General features: G+C 36.4%; 1 protein-coding gene across 1 annotated transcript; it reads left to right on the top strand.

The window, feature by feature from the left end:
* The first annotated feature begins 371 nt into the window (after positions 1–371).
* Positions 372–20,174, top strand: LOC129790580 (uncharacterized). The gene is made up of 4 exons (XM_055828143.1): positions 372–609; positions 9,053–9,087; positions 15,864–16,053; positions 18,400–20,174. The coding sequence occupies exons 1-4, from the start codon at positions 543–545 to the stop codon at positions 18,885–18,887; spliced, it is 780 nt and encodes a 259-aa protein (XP_055684118.1). The 5' UTR covers positions 372–542; the 3' UTR covers positions 18,888–20,174.
* Positions 20,175–20,229: the final 55 nt, after the last annotated feature.

Below are 20,229 nucleotides of genomic sequence, written 5' to 3'. Positions count from 1 at the left end.
TATATGAAAATGGACCAAACTGATGTTATGTATAAAATTGCATGCGTTTTTTGCAGCTGCAGGTGATAGGTCAAAAAAAATACACACGAGTTTGTAAAATGATATTTCCATTAATGTGGTGTGTTGGATATGCAATTTGTGAGGGAAAGAAAATTGCCATGATATGTACAAATCTATTGAATTGGGGGCTTTGGGGGTGAAATTGAGGGGGAAAGTTTCCTGGAAAGCTTTTGCGGGCGCAAACTCACCAACTTTGAGGGGAGATTTCCCCCGAAATATTTCAGTGGGGTGGCACAGAAGGGGTGAAAAATTTCACAGTAAGAATATTCGATGTTCTGATAAGAGAACTCTAGCCTGTAGGAGTCAGTAAATATTCAGAAGTCATCCACATCGGACGTCCTCCAGAGACTTATTTTCTCTCGCAAAGACTTTGGAGCGGGCAGCACGTGAAAGTTTGCAATGTGAGCCTGTGTGTCCATCTGACTTTATGTGATTTTTGTGCTAACTCCAACACTGCTGCGTGTGAAAATAGAGGAAGCAGGATGAGGGAGAAACTACCTGAGATTGTCTTTATTCTCGCCATAGTGGTGGATTTTATCTGTGGACAAGGTAATGTTGTTTAATGTTTAAAGTCCAATAACAATGAGATTCCGCACGGTGGAAAATACGTAGCATCATGAGATTATTTGATTTATTTGTATTTGCATCTCCACCGCAAATTCCACATCCTCCTCTAGAGGGAAATGGGGGGGGGGGCGGGGCTGGCTAAACTTCTGACCGGACTTGATGTGAAAATTAAATTTATCCACAAATCCTCCATGGGGTTGAGAATCCCGCGCTTTTCCACGAGCGAGCTTCAATGCTAACATAGAAAAGTTAAACAATGGAGGGTAAATTATAAATTCAAGTTTCTGCAAGAGAGAGAAAATACATTCTGCTTGTTTGTGGTTTTGTGTCCCCCATGCGAATTTTCTTTCCATACATTTTCTGCTGTTGGGGAGTGGGTTGGGAATTTTGTGATCTATGAGGCATCTCGCTTTCAGTTGTGCTATCTTTAGAAAATCAAACAGATTGTGTTTTAATGAGGAAGCAGCCCCCAAAAACTTTAGTTTATCTCTTAAGAGAGGAGAATTCAGTTGAAAAGTGAGGAAAATCAAGGAAAACCTTCAATGTGAAAGTTTTCCTTTCAATCTGCCGAAGGAGGATTTCCTGCATCATACTGTAAATAATTACTTGCAGCTCTCTCTGTTTTCATTTCACAAGCTCACCCCTGTCCTCCCCCTAGCTTGATGTTTCTTTGTATTCATTTCATTGAATCCCATAAACTTTCAGGATTCATTGGAAGTATATTACAAAATTGCCCAATCCCTCGTGAACTAAAAGGTGCGAAAAGTTTTTTAATCAAACACGGCAGATTAAAAGAATCCTTCCTCGTTGTAATGTCTGTTTTTGATCAAGAAAAAATAGATATGTTGTAGAGACTTTTTAAAGATTTTCCATACTTTTGTTTTAAATAATCTTCTCAAGGGAAAGGGAAAAAAATGCGAAGAAGGGAAATCAATAAATTGCATGGAAAGACTTAAGGTTTGCTGTATGAGAAAAGAAATACCCCAAGGGGCAGGAAATAAAAAGCTCATAATATTCTTTCTCGGATGAGTGATAAAAGAAGATCATCCTCTTCTTCCTTTTTTTTGGGGGGTAGTCACACCTGAAGCGAGATTTATGCCATGCAAGTCCGTACAATAAAAGGAAAGTGCAGAAAGAGAGATATTCCATATAGGGTAGTGTGGGGAATGTGTGAAAAAGGCTGTAAATAGCACTCGGAGCTCTTTTTAACTCCATCAACCGTCACATCTCTCATCGGTGGGAATTGCTATAGTTTCAAAAAACGTGCTGAGAATTTATGGCACCACCTCCTCTCCACCCATGAAACTACACATGCGGCAAGCTGAGGATATGCAAATATCAGCCTCAAAGGCTTTTCATCTTCCGAATAGGACTTTGTCTTATGATATTCTCTCGAGTGTCTAGACTTTTGGCAAACTTTCTTGCACCAATGAAAACTTCCTTTCACCGTGGGGATTTTCAAACTTGATGTCTTTCACTCAAACACCCACACAGTTACCTTCGTTTACCTTGAAAGAATAATATATAAAAGACAAGAAGTTTGTTTCTTTTTTTTCTTGGCTTTTCAGAAACTTTCAAAAGGTGTTTTTTCTTTCTTTGCAAACACGCAAAATTAAACAAAATAATTGGGAGATTTTTAAAACACCCACAGATGTTATTTTTTATGAAAAGTTTTTTTTTTGTAGAAAATAATAAGCAATGTTTGCAAGAGATTTGCATTGATGAATAACTTATACAAAAAAAAGAAGGGGAATTGTTGTTTTAATTGAAATTACAGTGAAACGGCTCATTTTTTACAAAATTGCACCACAAAGTTTTAAAATAAATTTAAATAAATAAAAGAAATAATTTTTTCCCAAGAGAAAAGTATTTAATTAATCAGAAAATGCTTTTTTTTAAAGCTAAAACTTGTAGCTCTTTTTGTAAACGAGTACACCACCTTCCCAATGTTTCATCCCCTAGTATGAGGAGAGCCTCACTTGTATCGTTATATTGATTCATTCGGAAGAAGTTCTCACGGAGATGAATGTAATTTGTACCGCGTTGGGTGAGATTAATTGAAATCGATTTTGTACGACTTCCCCACAGCCCAGTTTCCCTCAATGGCGCGTCTGGGATTTATGATAAACTCCCTGGCAGAGCTGGAAAAACAAGGAAAATGAAGAAAACTCCTTCTCATAGTGAATCAATCTTGTCTTGGGATTTTTTTCCTTATATTTTTCCCCATTTATATTTGTTTACTTTGAATGACGTGAACAGATGATCAAAAGGAAATTTAATATTCTACGTTTCTGCATTCTTTGAGACCCTCATTTATTTTCCAATTTATCAATTCTCTGCGCAATAACGGTTTGAATTTTCTTTTTTGCAACAGCTATATTTTGCTGAGCATTGCTGAGCTCCATCAAGATGCAATTTAATTGCAATTAAATGGAAGAATATATTTGAAACTCTAAGAAATTCTAAGAAATTTTTATTGTGGATTTTCTCTCTTTCTCGCTGTAATTTCTACAATCACACTCTATTTTCTTCAATTGTTAAAATTGTTAATTATACGAAGACTTGCAAAATGACACTGACTCTTCATTTTAAATGTAAGAACAAAGAGCTTTCAAAGAGCTTTCGTGGTATTTTGTTGCTGGTGAGTGCATTGAAATTGCTATATATCTGCTATGGAATGTTCTCGGAAAAATCTTATTGACATCTGCAACTTCTTTTCTATTCTTTTTTCGAGTGTAAAACACCATGGAAGTTCTACTGTACGTTCGTGGAAGGAAATAAGAAAAGAAAATATCCTGTAAAATATGAAATATGGTGCACAAAATGAAATAATTTTCCTTGTAGGGTATGAACTAACAAAAAAAAAATGAAAACGTCCTGTTTTAGGGGGTGAATCACGTTCTCTGTGCAAGGAAATTGCAACAGACTGCAGCAAGTTGATCCTTCTATTCCTTTTCTTTATGTACGAAAAGCTCTATATCCCTGTGAGACTGACGAATGAAAGGTTCTCATAGAAACTCAATGAGAACGATGATGCGGGGATGGTTGCAAATGAGAATTTCTCCTTGTAGCTTCATTTATCATTGGGGCATAATTTACTTCACAACCCAACCATCCCTTTTGTGGGAGTTATTTTTGCCAAGGAATTCAAGAAAAGTCCATGATTTTCCTGATTACGCGCCATGTGGTATCAACAAGAAGGATCCCTGAGTGGGATTTCTCAACAATTCCATGTTTACACAATTTGATGAATGAAAGTTGAGTCCTTTTGTGGTCCCCATGAGGGTGTACTACCCCCACACACATACACAAAGGTTCTACTCTGAAGGACTCCTTCACAACTAAAAAACACAAATAGTTTGAAATAGTACAGTGTAGTGGGGTTTGAGGTTGGAAAACTTCATGGAAAAGGCTCCCTTCATTGTTGTTTCATTTTCTTTGTGCAACAACAATTCCTCATCCATTCAACCATACCCCATGAGAGAATATAAAAGTGCGGATTCTGGTGAAAGCGAAGTATTTTTGATCGCTCTCAGTGAATTTTTCTCATGTTTGATGCTGGAATTTCAAGGGATTTATGAGAATAACTCCACATTGGTATTCCTCCAATTGCTTCTACTATAAGAATATCATGGGAATTTATTTAGGAAAAATTTCAAACATTTCTTGAGATTTTCCCACAAAAGTTCAAAAATTGAAATCATTTTCCTTATGCAGTGAAAATAAATAAACTATTCATCATTGAGGGATTCTGAATGCATTTTATTCATCTTCAAAACTTGTCGATAAAACGTCTGAATTATTTATAATTTCTAAGAAAAAAAAGAATAATAATTTTTAAGTAACCCATATTTGCCGGGTTTTAGAAAATTTTCTTTGTTTGCTGTGAGTGCATAAAAATGGCACAAAAAGCTCTTCTTTCCCTTAAATTCAAATATAGATTTGATTAAAGAAAATTATTTAGAGACTTTTTTAGAAAAATTCAAGAATTTTAATTGAAAATTGATTTTTTTAGACAATTTTGAAGTTAAATTTCGCGAAAATTAGAAGAAAAATTAATTGAATAATTCAAATTAAAAGATCTTCTGATGAAAGCTCATTGTAAATATCAAAAGCTCAATATTTCCTCTATTCTAATCAACTTCCTTCCACTTTCATAGAGATCATTAGTGGGTGTTAAGCGTGGTTTATTATGCTCATTTACATGGCTCTCAATTGTGACTTGCTATAAGTCTCTGACAAACTATCATACCTTACCTTCAACCCCCATACGCAGTTAAAGAGTCTAAAAGTGTATCAAATTCAAATGCAAATTGCTGTATAAATTTATGTCGGTTGGAGGGCAGTGTCAGCACTCTTTGTGTCGTGTAGTACCACACCTCGACCTCCAATCCCCAACTCCTCTGAAAGTGCCAAACAGTTGGCTCAATTATTAGAGAATTGTGCATTCGCTCTCTCCGCTCTATATACGTGGTCAGTCTCCTGTGGGGAATTCAAGCGCACTATGAACAAAAATATTCCCGGGAGCTTTTCACGGATGAAAGTCCTTCGTTGGTGTGTTTCCCCGGGTGGGACCATTGCAATGAAATTGGAGTGGTTTCACTTGTGAAATGAGTTCCTTGCACAACATTCCATCCTCGCTTTATGATAATTGATGTGTTGGGATGATGTATTTTCATTTTGATTTAATTAACATGAAAATTGGGGTGTGAGAAAGGACATTGTCCTGGTCAACCCACCATAATATTCAATTGGGCTAATGTGATTTTTGGTGCGAACACCAATGGTGCCCATCAGTATATAATTTGATACATTGCGGATGGATGGAATTAGATTAGAAGAGAAAGAGAGAGAGAATAGGTACATAGAATCGTAGATTTTGTAATTAGAGTTTATGTTTTGTGCCTCCTGGATAATAATACATAATTAATTAAATACTCCACCATCAGAGAGAGGCACACAGGACATTTTGACGAATAACTCAAATATATCTATGGTGTAATTATGTGGACATCGAATGTCCATTTCGCACCATGTGCCTCATCTGTTTACCCACCCACACATCCACCCACTTTCTCTAAATATACAACGTGAGGGGGTGGGAAATGTGATTGCGTTGTTGCAGCAGACAATAAAGGTGATACAATTGACTGAGTAGCACCTCCAACGTGCTTTAAGCTCACTTTCATGATGATATAGAACATGCTCTTTCAGCTGTTGCACTACAATTATGTACCTATATAATCCTCGCCCACATGTAGAGTTGAGATGCTGCAGAAGAGATTCTTTTACCTTAGACTAACATGAATTAATAGAGATAGGGAAAATTTCCCCATGCTTGACCACTGAAGAAGGCTCCTAACGGAGCCAAAAGCTCTGGAAAACGTAAGTTTTTTTGGATGAGAACCCCCTTTGTAACCGACGAAAAATCCGAAAAATTATTATTGTAGAAACTTACGTAAAAAACCGTTAAAGATTTAAAAAAAAAAGAACAAAAAATACGAGAAAACTTTTAAATGTTAGATAAAGATTTCTTCAAAATCCCTCCTTCATCTATAAAATAATCATCTCTTTTTTTTTCAACTCAATTTCTTTTTTTTTCATTTTCAATAAAATATTCAGGATTTCACGGTGAATTTGGTCCGATGACAGATTTTATATTGAGTTCAAAATGAACTTTATTTGGTCTAAGGGTGCATCTATATTGCCCGCTTTACTTTTGGAACGTGATAAAAATAACTCGCGCGAGGTCCACCGTTAGGAAAACTTGGCATGGAAGGCAGAAAAGTTCCCCCCTAATTGGGTCACGTTGCCAATTAAATGAATTTTCCTTTTATAAGCATTTCATCGTGGACCAATCGGATTTTCCATATAATTAATTTGTCTGAGGCTTTCCGAGAGCTTTTTCGGGGAAGAGCGGGTACACAGGATAGGGGGTGGTTTGAGGGGATACTCTATAGGTATATATTCGTGTTATTATACTAATTGATAATCACGTAGATTGAACACAATATTCCGCAGTATGAGCAATAATTGAGATGACTTCTATACATTCAAATGAGATGTAATTAATTTTCACTTTAGCTGTTCAATCTGTGTCCCCGCATTTGTGGATTTAGTAGGGGGAGGGAGAGAGGGGATGGCCAAGTATCCTAAGAGAAATGGATTGATGGGGACGCCAAGACATCACACTACCATCCGAAGGATTAATCAATTAAGTGCGAAGGGTGAAAAAGCAGCAGATGCCGAGTACTGTTGGAGCCACAAGTTGATGGGGTTGCGGTAGGATTTTCTTCGTAAAGATCAGTTCGCTGTGATTGAATTGAAGTGAATGCCTGAGGGGATGGGTGGGCATAGTGTACGTGTGTGGGTGATGGTGGGTAAATAGAATCGATCGGAAGCTAGTGTACCTCATGATTTTCCACCTTGTAAATCTCTACCTGTCAAGCTTCTCTTTGTGTGCGCACAGTGCAAAGCTCTACCCTTATGCATGCATCCTTACTGAGGCAAAAGTCCTTGTCAAGCATTGCAAAAGCTCACATATAGTTTGGTATTTATATACCTACCTATCTACCTACTCTGCGTGGACAACTTCCGTCCTCTCACCTTCTATTCCTCGTCACGACCTGAAGTTGCTATATATGTGTGTAAAATCGGGGCAATCAATAAGTTTTATTGCCGTGTAACTACTTACACAACACAATATCGTTCAAGGGGGTTAAGTTGTTTGGAATTCTCCAATCGGCCTCACCGCGCGTTATGCCATCCACTACCCCATTCCCGCACCCATTCAGATTGGAAAGTGTGAAAGTTTGTAAGGGAGAGAGAAACCCTTTGGGGTATATTCTCCATAGTTTCACAATGAAAATTGTTTGGTCTTTTTTTTTTAGCTCTCGCCTGTGTGCCTTCCATAGCGGAAATTCCACGAGCAGATTTGCATGCAAACCCCATGAAAATCGATAAATATTTTTCTTGGTGTTTGAATAACTTACTCTTCGCATTATTCTTGCACACAGACTGTGAAGAAAATGCGCAAAAGAAAACTAAAAGAGAGTTCTATGAGGGGGAAGTTAAGGAAAATTTCATTCACTAAATCTCCTTGCACAGCAAGAGGTTTTATACGATGCTGAATTATTATCTTTTAAGTAAACAAACCAAAAATGAAGGAAGTGTAAAAATAAGGAAGAAAAAGGTTTAAATTGGAAAGTCTTCTTTGGTTAGTTGGAAGTCAAATACGGAAGGTGAACGAGGTGAACTTATAAAAGAGTTATGAGTTCAAAATTAAAATGAAAAAAATGAATAAAACAAAGACTTTGGAAACATTTTAAGTAAATATTTTTGTTTAATTCTAAATTCAGAAAGTACAAAAGGAGTAACCTCGTTTTTGGATAAACTCAAAAAAACGGAAACACAGCAAGACGATTATTATATTAAATATTCAAGACAAGCCAAAAAGGATTTTCATTATCATCAAGCTTGAAAATTCCGGAAGTGACAAATATGTATATGAAATCTTTTCTCTTTTCTTTTGGAATATAAATTCTTATGTTTTATTAAATATGTACTACATACGTACATAACAAAGGTTTATTTTTAAATTAAAGAAAACAAAAATATTGAGAATTAATTGGAAAAAAAAATCCTCCAATTAATTTTTCCATTGAGAGTTCGTTGTATACTTGAAATTCCCATTAACACCTCTAAATTGCCAATCTACTTGATGAGGTTTTAGCTCTCTAATTTGCAGTTAAATTAAACTGACAATTTAGCATTTTCACTTGAACGGTAAATTAATGAACAATTTATCCAATTTTCCCAACATTTCATTTTATCAATTTCCACCAACTAATTGATTTACTATTAGGTACAATATACGTATTTATTATTACATTGTCTTGTGCACATACCACTCACCATTAATTGATAAACAAGACATAATTGGGTAGATAGACAGCGACATAAAATAATGGATAACAAAAGTTCAAAAGTTTTGTGGCGAAGGAGAAAATACAACACACAAAAATTGCGCTAAATAAATATTCATTAAATCAGGAAGTTTGTATAGGGTGATTACGTATTCCAGAGCAAACACTCGCTATCCAGGATGGTTGTTGAGTATTTATTCATGGTAGTGGCTTGGTACAATTTTGATATCCACCCACACCCCGCACATACAACTCGCCCTCCCCCCGTTCTCATAGCTAAATGACCTGCTAATTCCATTAGTCATTTTGGGGGCAACATGCTCAATTTTTCACAATTTTCACCCATTTCACGAGGAAAAAAAATTCTGTTGGATTGCACTGAATATTTGCGAGAGTTTTCACGGTGGTGGGTGGGGGTTGTTTTTTTTTATCAACACAGAGTTGAAAAAAATCCCCGTAAAAATGCTTTACATTCCCCATTTCTATCTCTTTCATTGCAGATTACCCCGACACTGTGGTTCAGCACCGAACAAATGTGAGTATCTTTCATTCCCATAAAATATTTCCCCATTCAACCACCCCCACACCCCCATAACACGTTGTATAACGAGGCTTTTGGCAAATGCAATAAATTTGGCAGAATTTCTATATTTTAAAATAAACAACCCTTGTTTCTTACCACGTCCAATATACAGGGTAGGTATCCACTTTTTTTCTTGATTTATTATTTTCCTCAACTGAGAGGCCATCATATTCTTATTTCTTCCACATCCCTAAGTGCCACATTTAAAGAAATTTGAAGAGTTCTGCACCAGTCTCGCCTCAGAATGAAAAGTCTGTGTGAAGATTGCATCTTTTTGAACATGAAATGTTTCCTTTCCGAGTAAAATAAAATGGAAAAGTCTCGTCTTTTCAGTACTTTTCCTCGGTGGTAAGAGGCCAAATAACAAAAAGTAAAAAAAAAAAAAACATCGTGAACGAGGCTAAAGGAAGAAGTTTCCATCATAAATTGCCAATTCCCATTAAATTTTCAAGCCTTAACGTGAAATACCTCCGAAATGGTCGAAATCTCTCACTTCCGGCCCCACCGCACCACGTGAAGATTACCAAAGGCTCAATCGATGGTGCCTCGAGAGTTCAAAATGTCACGGAGGTGGAAGGAGTCGGAGATGTAATGAGGAAAAAGGATTTAACAAGGATCAATGGAAGTAGGGAACATTTTGGAGAGTTGTCTCGTACAATTTTCTCAATTTTCAATCCTTATCTTCTTCTGTGATATATTTTATCGTCCTTAATAATAGTTTATTTTAATTTATTCCTCTTTTATTAGGGTTTGTCGCTATTATTCTTTGTAATTTAAAGGTAATTCCTTTGCACAACCAACGGATTTTTTAAAATTAATTATTATTAAATTTAAAAAAAAATTATAATTAGTGAGTTCTAACAAAACTTTCCCCTCTATGATTTACAATAAATTTTCACGTGAATATCAATTAAAATCAATGCAAATTCATACAATCTAATTGTTCTAAAATGAAGAGAAATTAAATCAGTTCAAATTAGTTAATTATCTATCATTTAATTTGAAATAAATCTCGCCATATATTGAATTCACTGAAAATTCGCGCTCGGTTTAAATTGAAAAGGCACTCGAGATTGAAGTTCAACCACTCGTTTCGAGGGATTTTCACTCAAAAATCCCCACAAAATGAATTTTGTGTGCTTTTACCATCTGCCACCAAAAAGCTTCCATGGGCTTTACGCGGAGTTTATTCCGGAATGAATCAAAATTGTCTATGCATCCATCAGTATTGAGAAAAGGGAGTCAAAGTACTTGAGCTTGAAAATAAAGCCTCTTTCTTTTGGGTATCATTGGCAAATCTCCTTGCCAAAAAAAAAATCATCCTGCATTGAGCCCCGAGTGGAATCGATAAATTACTCCTTATCGCCATACAATAAATTCAATTTGTCGTCAAATGCCGTAAAATGGATCAATTTATCCCAGCAAAGGGTGGTAGCAGCTGTATCATATACTTATGTGTAGTATGTATGTAGTACTTGGTGCTGGAATGTGTATTCAATCAGTCTCAGGTCACATCTTTACTGAATAAGGAACATTGCGACGCGCCTTGTCGGTTGCTCCAGCAGCAGAAACTCCACCAGACTTTCAGATGATATAGGTTGTATGTGTGTTGTAATCAAATTTAGCGGGAGTGTGGAGAATTCTGTCCAATTTAGCTAATGCATCAAGTTGGGAATTAAATTCCCTTCTAAACTACATGCGATAGAATTGCCTTTTACACCATGGATAGATCAGACGTGATTGGAAAATCCCCATGAGACATATATTCTATGGCATCATCATAAATTTAACATCTTTTCCCTTGAAAAGATATGCATTATATATGAGACTCTTCTTCCTGATATGGTTTTCATGCTAAAGCACATTTTATATGCTTTATAGAAAAAAGTTTTTCTCCTGTTTTTTTCTCTGTCAGTTTTTTTTTATATCAGAAAGCCAAAATCTTGCAGCTGCAGCCATATGAAAAGAGCCGAAGAGGCATATATTTAGGTTGAATTTTAATTAAAACGATTTTAAGGAGGTTGATTCCAACGTAGATGCTACGAAGGGAGGTCCATGGGGGCGACATAAAAGAGGACATAAAGAAAGGAGAATGGCGCATATTCACGAATATTGTTTGCTTAATCCACCCTTTGGGATCTTTCACACCCAATCAATTTTCGAGGATACAGCCCTTGCACACAATTAACCACCAATTTATTGCGATAAACGTCCCCCGGGAAAATCGATTATCGCCCTCCGTGAAAGGCATAGAAGACAACGTTTTTTTTTGTCAGAGCTTTAACGAATTTTCAAGGGGTTTGCAATTTCTAAATGTTAAATTTCTTTGATAACAATTTTTTAAAACAAATAATTACACAGAAGTATTTATAATTTTATTTGTAACTTTTGATATTTTTTTTAAATTTTGAAATTTATTTAAGAACGTTAGAAAATTATTATTTTGAAATTTCTTCAAGCAATTTTTTGCCTGGAAGTAATTTATTTTAAATTTTTAGAGAAAAATCTGTATTAGCCTGAATGTTTAGGGCGTTTAGGGTGTTTGAACGTTATAAACATTTGAATTTAACGTTCTTAAGTAATCATTCATTTTGCTATCGTATAAAATCGGTTAATTTATCATTATAAAAGAAACAGAAGAAAAATCTTTATAATTTTTTTGCCATTTGCAAACCCCCTGCTGTATGTAGTGCAAAAACTGCCTCGCACTGGTACGTCACACTGATGTGGGGTTCTCTGCATGCAAATGAACTTATCTCCCATGGTCTGACACAAATTGGCCTCTCATCGTGTCTTATTCATTGGAAAGCCATTCCCTGCATATACACATCCCAACAAGATATGTCGACAAATAAGACAATGCCGAGAAGACGACAGGAGGGTATCAAATATTAAAATAGGGTCTAACACGAGACGATAGATTCATCTCTTTTGCTGCTTCCCACACCCACCCACCCCTTGGGGCGATCAGGTTGTTGAGAGGGCGCCTTATCCACTCACAGGTAGCAAACATTATTTGTGGCTCCTTTTGCATGGGCGATGGTGGTGAAGGCAACACACAACAAGGACCAAAATCCTTGTGAAGGAAAATACGTCGTAGGACAAGAGAGAGAATATTTTACCTTTGGATGTTGCAAATGATTGTTTTCTGGGGCAGAGGATTAACCATGGCCAATCTCTTATCTCTGCAAACAACAACACCATCATATTGGATCATATAGTCCCTCAAACATTCCCTTTTGAAATTTCATTTTCCACCCTCGATTTTCCTCAATCACAAAAGGACACTGATGTGTGATTTTCATGCTTGTATGGTTGGGAATCGCTTTAGAATTATTTTGCGCACTATGATGTGGGAGATTTGGGAAGTAAAATGCGTGTAAATCCATGAGAAAGTCAAGATAAAATTCAAAAAAGCGGATGTATGGCTTTTTGCTCTGAATTGAGTTGTTTTCCCTTTTTGGAAAATCTCCAATATGAATCACTTTTCATCGTATAAATCGCTTCGCATGTCTTTTCCGGCAGCGCACACACATAGAAGCATATTCTCACAAGCAATTTCCTCCGACACCCATAGATCACCCCCTCGGCTCATCCCTGTAAGACACAGGAAGTGTGTAATAAAGTTGGAAGTCTCGGCACAATCCATCACCGTCCACCATGAGATAATCACGTGCATTTTCCACCTCATTTAATAGCTAAGCCATAAGCGGGCCCCCGCTGGTCTGCTGCTCTATTTGTGGCCACACGATGCTTGAAAAGAAAATTGGTCTCTTAGACGTGTGGTGGCCCACTTTCACCCAACATATATACACGAAACAACCCCCTGCCCCACTAAGAAGATCCTCCAGACAGCGTCTTTAGTGGCCTCTGCATATCTTTGTCTCGGGGGTTTTGGGGAAGAAAATAAGATGGATTGGGGGTAAAGAATATTCATATAAATTTTATGCCCTACTATAAAATTCTCCGACCATCAACTTTTAGGCTGTGGAGCTTTCTTTTCATAGTCTAATGGAAAAATTCCCCCCACCAACTAGCAAGAAGAAAGAGGATTTGCAGGACATACAAAGACTTTTTGGCTATAATATTTAGATGGAGTGTGGTCGGGAGGCGGTCATAGATCAAAAAGCAATAAGGAAAAGTCTCAAAAATTGGTTGTAAATAATAAAATTGATCATCAGTGAGGGTTAAAGCTGCACCATAAATTTTTATCTTTCCCACATTGCTGAAGAATTAAATTTATTAGCTGGGAGTTTATTTAAGAAAATTAAATAAAATAGACTGAGAGAGAGAGAGTAATTAAATCCTTGAGGCAAGGTACTCAAATTAAAACATAAAACCCATGAATTTACACAAAAGAAGAAAGACTTTAATACAGTGTGGTGGATGCTTCTGGACTTGAAGTTATTTTATATCTTGTTCTTCACACACCGAAATTCCTTTTATTAAAGAATCAACCTTTTGTTGAGTGAAGAATGTTCCAACCCACAGGATGTCTCGTCTCCGTTGCAGATTCCTGTCCCATATTGAGTGGGAAAATGGGGGATGTTCTGGGTGCTCGTGGGGGTGCTTGTGCGAGAGGGTGGATGTGTCTGTGTAGCCCACAGGAGACGACGTACAAGACGAAGTGAGGCACTCCAATTAGCTGCACCACACCAGAGTGTGGTAACAAGTGTTTTTATCTCCACAATGTTGAGGGGGTGGTTTTGGGGTTGTGAAGAATGGAACGTGCGAGGGCGATTTCTTCGCACGGACGACACCATGTTTAAGCAGATGTGGCATGGCGAAGAATTGCCGACATAAATTGCGCCACCACCCCCGCAGGGTGGGGATGGAAAGCATTAATTGGGAAAGTTGCTGCAGCCGCCGACAGACACCGAAATTTCCAACAAAATCCCACTGATTGTTCAACATGCGCTATTGTGGTTCTGACATTGTGAATTCGCACGTGGAAAGTCTCAATACGTCCTCCCGCTATGCTTCCGGCAAATTACTATATACACAGCAACCGGAAATAGTACTATATATAGCAATTAAATGTTTATTCAACATTTTAAGAAATTTTTTTTATTTTTTCTTATATAGAATAAATTTTCTGATAAAGAGAAAAGCTCTGTGTGCCAAGATGTAAGCAAAGCATGTACGAGACATGAAGATAAAGATTTCCTAAAAGTCTTCTCCATCGTGTGTGTGTACAATGGAAGCACGAAGAGGCCATTTGGAAATGCATAACAAGATTTTATGGGTCCCCGGAAAGGCCACGGAAACAGTCACAAAATTCAAGTTTTGGGCGATATCCGCCCACCCACAGATTTTTGGCAGATTCCATTGCAAAGAGTTTGGGAAGGGGGGAGCTTTTTGGCATGCATTCTCATTTTATGTTTGAAAATGAACAACCCCAGTAAATTTCAATCATCTCTCTTAAGGGTTTTTATTGTAAAGTTTTATTGGATGGCAAATGGGGTGTAAAGTTTCATGGGATTTTCCCCACCATTTATGTGATTTCCAAATTAAAGGCGAACAAATTGATTTTCCGCAGGATGTCACCAGCAAGATGTTCATTTCCTGACACAACGAAGAGCCGAAAATGGAAGTTTCCCTGATTGGGTTTCTCTCCTCACTGCAATTTTGTTGCATTCACAGATTTCCAGAGAATTTCCCAAAAGTTTCCTGAAGAGTTATTTGGATGAACTTCACAAAACATCCATCCAGATGTCTGTTCATTTATCCGTCTGTCACCGATGCAAGACTGGACCTCTCTCTATCTCTGCTTTCTCTATAAATTATTCCCCAGTGATGTATATGGTGAACTTTTTGGAAAATTGGTATCTTTGCGAAAGTAATTATTCATTTTGTTTGTCTGCAAGCTTTAGATTATTTTTGGGTTACCTAGAAGAGAAGATGAATGCTGTGGCACATTTCTGGTCCGAAATGAGCTATATAAGGTAAATTGTTGGGCAAGAGCAATGAAAAGAATCCTTAAGAATTTTTGCTTCTTCCCGGAACTTCATTAGCTTTTGATGAAGATGTACAAAGTGTCGAAGCTTTGGTAAATTGAATTTAAAACAAGATATTTCTATGCTAAATTTATTTTAATGACTCTTACACTAAATTATCATAATGTTTAGAAACCAAACAGACAGACAATTTATTCTCAAAGTGAAAGCACAAGACCTTAAATAAGGATTTTAGTTATCCTGTCGAGAGCTTTATGTGTGTATACTGACTAAAGGAGACTCTGTACCCAAATCATTCTATTTACTGGTTGAGCTCCTCGTTATGATTTATCTCTCTTCCATCATTTTCTGTGTGTGTGTGTCTAATTTGCCTCGAGATATCCCAATTTTGTGTGTTCCCTGCGCGAACGTGACTACCATACCCCGGAAAGGAATGATCCCCCGATGTACCCCCGAAAATAACTCTGTCTAATTTATGTTCCTGGGCGGCCCATAAATGCGTAATGAGCGGCTAAGGATTATTATCCCCCACACCTTACTAAATAACACAAAGAAGTTTATGATGTTTGATAAATGAATTATTCTTCGCGTGTTTTATGCCACCAAAAAAGCCCCTTCCAATGCGACCTTTATACGCGTGGCGGGAGCTACATAAATCTTCCATGGATACAAGAAGACTCCTTCGCAATTGAGGGGGTTGTGGTGGTGTGAAAATTCGTATAAAAGCCACCCCCTTCTTTGATTTCTGAGACATTTTATCTCATTTGGCAGAGACGACGACATCATCGACACAGAGGGGTACTGCAACTGGGTCGTATTGTGGAGGACTCAGAACCAAGATCGATTCCACTCTACGAGGCCACTGATATCGACAATGAGATTATCATGGAGCCAATCAATGTACCACACTCCACCGAGGAGCTACTACACACCCACTTTGCTACCACCTCAGAGGACTCAGGTGAGAAATTATTATCCATAAGCAATCTGAGAGTTGGGGATAATGGGGCAATATTGTACGGAAGGAGGTAATATAGCATCTGCTTGCCTCATCATCGATGTAATTGTAGCCCTAGGCGGGTCACGAAATGATATTTTTCAATTTTCACAATATAAATGAATGACGGAGGGAGCTTGTGAAAGGAGCTTTTTCTTTGTGTGAGCTTTCTATCATTATTTTTTTTGCAAAGTCAGTGTCATTACCTGCGATGAACTTTCCCGGAAGTTGAAGTAATTTAAGTTATAACGTTAATTTGAAAGAAATAATTAAAATAGAGGAAATTTTAACTTTTAAGCTAAAGTTTTTTCTTTAAGTTCCTTCGAGCTTTTCTTCTCTGACTTAATGTGTGTTAAAACTACTTCTTAATTGCATCTAATTAAGGGGTAAAAGCTTAAATTTCATTACACTTTTAGCGTGAAATTCCTTTGCAATTGAATTGAATGTAGAAGTTTATTTGCAATGTTATTTCTATCAGAAAATTAGAAGGAGATTTGTCAAATTTCAATTAACTATCTAATTTAACTTGGAATTCACTTGAAAATTCCGTTTCAAGCACATCTTCTCGTATATATCTACCTACATAACTCTATATATAAATGTATTTCATTGGAAATTGTCGCATTGCTCTTTGCTCTCAATAATGACTTAAGTTAATTTCCTTCCATTTAGTGAGAGACCCTCACCTCGGCGCATTACATATTCTTCGTTCATTGGAAGATAATAAATTTAGATAACTTTTCCACGCGGCATTTTCCCTTCGACAGACGAAGCACACCCAAACTCCTCCTGCGTGTGTTTGATTCCACACAAAATGGAGAGAAGAATAATGACGGAAGACGGAATCATTAAAACTTTATCATGTCTTTCGTGAATTACAACTGCGAGTATTGATTTCCCTTTCGTGGAGGACGACGAACAAAAATCTATATAATAAAGAACTCATGTTATTCCGCCTTCCTTCCTCCTGCTCCTGCTTCCATTTTCGTGTCAATACAACTTTAACAGTTTGACTTCTTCTCGCTTTTCTTGTGTGTGCTCAAAAAGAAAAACCACCATCTACCACCTCCACGTGGGGGAGGCCGGAAGAGTGATATATTGCCATCACCGGGAAGATTGATAAAAACAGATAAAATTGCCAATATTTCGGGAGGAAAAAGAGACTTTTCTCATTTGTCTCAACACACAATTTTAATGCACTACGCTCCTCTCAAAAAAGCTCTTGACTGGAAGGAGAAAAGCCATTAACATTTCCACAAGATTTTCCTTGCAAAAATTTCACCGTTGTCAGGGATTGAGAGGGAGTTGAGATTGTAAATCAATTTTTGCGATACTTTGCAAGAATTCCATCGAAAAGCAATCGTGGAAAAGCAATTTAATAGACTTCTCAGCGCTTCTCATCCTTTCCTTCTTCTACACGCCGCCCCCTCGACAAATACGATAAAATATTTGTCATTCATTATCCCATCAGGATACAGAGGAAGGTAATTTTGAGGATTGTTGAGCTTCAGGAATTTTTTATAAACCGCCCCCACGTGTTGGAGTAATTTAAACACAGCTTTTAATCAAATATTAATTTCTTATTTAACATTAATTATTTTTAAAGCAAAAATTGGAAAATTATTCTTCTAATAAGGTTGAAAAGCGTAAAGGGATTAATAATTTGATTTTCCCGAAAATTCCATGGAAAATTGCAATTTTACCAAAAGCTCATTCATATGAATTTTTCTGCATTTTCCTGAAAAAAAAGAAAAAGAAAATTTTCCTTTAAACAACAAATAAAAATCTTTTATTTTGCTTTTCTAAAATCTCATTAACATCAATGATTATATAAAAGCTTCTTTTCAAATTGAATATAATTAAATCAATCAAAATAATATTGAGTAAAAGCTTTTTTACTATACATACATACAGATATAAAATATTCCTACATAGTCTTAAATCTTTTCGCAAATCCAGCAAAAAAAAAAAAAGAAAGAATTCCATTCCTAATCTTCTTTCTTTAAGGAGTTGGCACAACTCTGTTATTTGAAAGCTCAGCGGAAAAAAAACTCCGTTTCCTCTCGTAACATCTTTGAAAGAATAATGCCAGCGCGTGCATAAATTCTTCCAAGGGGTGAGGGGGGGATTGAAGAAGAAATAAAACTGGCATTGATGATATTTCAACTTGTATAGAACGATGAGGATGTTTCCTCCGGATGACTTTCTAAGTCTTCAGCGAGGGGACAAACAAAAAAAAAAAATCTTGGAAGAGAAGAAAACAGGTCAATGGGACATTGTACATAACAATTTATCCTGTATGTGTTGCAGATGGTGGAACAGCACCCTTTGTCGATGCCCATCCACGGAAGGTGCCGTCGCGTCATTCGCGGAAGCATCACCATCATCGGCATTTGGAGCACCGACGGCAGCGGAAGCGGAAAAAAGCCCGACTAAAGGAGTTGGATGAGATGCGGAAGAAGGTGGCGCGTGAGGAACGGAGATGGTGGCGGAAGCGCAAGAAGGAGCTTCAATTCGAGGAGATGTTCTTCGATCAGGAGACTCACAATCCCAACATTATTCCCCCAATGAATACCGATGCACCGTGTACAAAAACAACCCCCGATTCGCAGGAGAGCCGCATGAATTTGACCAGCAGCCGAATTGATCACTTCCGCTACCATCGTGTCACATCTGATGGCAACATTAGTCACCAAGGGGAGGGTCATGCTCTGCCCTTTGTCGCAATCACTGACCCACGACCACGCGAAGGAATTGCGCACAAATCGCCACCCCCAAAGAGTGAAGTGTCGTCGTAAGGGTTGAATGGGGGTAGTCTTTTTTCCTTTCTTTTCAAATAAAACTCTCTGTGTGTACTGAAGGCAGGAAAAAAGGAAAAAAAAAGTTTTTGATTTTGCCCCTGAAAGTTTTAGCTCGAGGAACTTTTACAGGCTTTTCCGGGAGAAAAGGACATAAGAATTTATTTGTTCAAAAAATTATTCAATAAATAAATTGAATTTTTTACGCTTCCAAGGATTTTTATTTTAAAAACAATTTTTAATAAGCTTTTAAAGCTCTTTATTCATGATTTTTTTTGTATAATTGTAATCTCTTTTAATCGGGATTTGATATTTTTAATTTTACGCCTGGATATTATTAAAATTTAATAAAAATAATAAATTCTCTTTTTTTCAATTTGTCTAAAAAGCTCTTAAAAATAAAATGAACAAACAAAATCAATTGTACGGATTTTGTATGATTATAAATTGCTATTAAAAAATAAAATTGCAAATTATCGAATATTTTATTCATCATCAAAAATATTTTATTAACAATAAATTCATTATTACGGCAATTTATTTTATTGACAAATATTTAATGAGAAAAATGAAAGTGTTCATGAGCCCTGACAATATAAACTTCATTAAAATGAGTATGGTCAGTTGCTTCTTTTTTTTTTAATTAATAATTAATTTGATTGAAGTTTTTAACAGAGTAATAATTGAGTTAATAAAAGGCAAATAAATTTCATTATTTGTATTAATTAAAATACATAGATTAATATCAAATGTTATCAAATATTTAATTGAAAATTATCATGTCATATAATTTTAATTGAGAATTATTGTTTGATTGAAGCATAAGCTCTATTGATTTATTAACTGTTGTGATGTTTCGGAGAATTTTATCTTCTTCTTCGGGCACTTTTTCTTTAAATTAATTTCTCTATCTATTATTTCCTTTTAGCATTAAATCATAGCTAAAAGAGTTCAAATTGTATTTAAAAGCAAAATTTTCAGTTCAACGTCTCTAGAATAAAAAAATCTGTTGTTGAATTTAATTTTTACTCAACTCATTCAACTTTTTCTCCCATTGAAGTTGATTTTCAGTTCATTAAAAAAAAAAGAAAAACATTTTTTCCCTCATTCATTGGCCAAAAGCCATATGATGCATTAAAAATAGAAACACAACATAAACTTACCAAGAGTTCTGTCCTTCCGTGTAATGGCGTTAAAAATGTATAAAACACACCACATTGTAGAATGGTAGCAGAAAAAAAACTCTGCTCTGAAAATAAATGAATAGTAAATTTGTATTGATTTTCACGTGTTGTTTCATTTTCCAACAAAACCTCATCACACATTTTTTTTTGCAGAGCGA

Source organism: Lutzomyia longipalpis, chromosome 2 (assembly GCF_024334085.1).
Source record: "Lutzomyia longipalpis isolate SR_M1_2022 chromosome 2, ASM2433408v1".
Classification (NCBI taxonomy): Eukaryota; Metazoa; Arthropoda; class Insecta; order Diptera; family Psychodidae; genus Lutzomyia; species Lutzomyia longipalpis.
The sequence above is the reverse complement of the archived record's forward strand: the minus strand, read 5'-3'. Positions and strand labels throughout refer to the sequence as shown.

Excerpts from the sequence above, each read along its gene's own strand:
- LOC129790580 (XM_055828143.1), top strand. The coding sequence starts at position 543 with ATGAGGGAGAAACTACCTGAGATTGTCTTTATTCTCGCCATAGTGGTG. Across the intron at positions 9,088-15,863 it reads TGGTTCAGCACCGAACAAAT|AGACGACGACATCATCGACA; the intron begins GTGAGTATCTTT and ends CTCATTTGGCAG. Across the intron at positions 16,054-18,399 it reads TACCACCTCAGAGGACTCAG|ATGGTGGAACAGCACCCTTT; the intron begins GTGAGAAATTAT and ends TATGTGTTGCAG.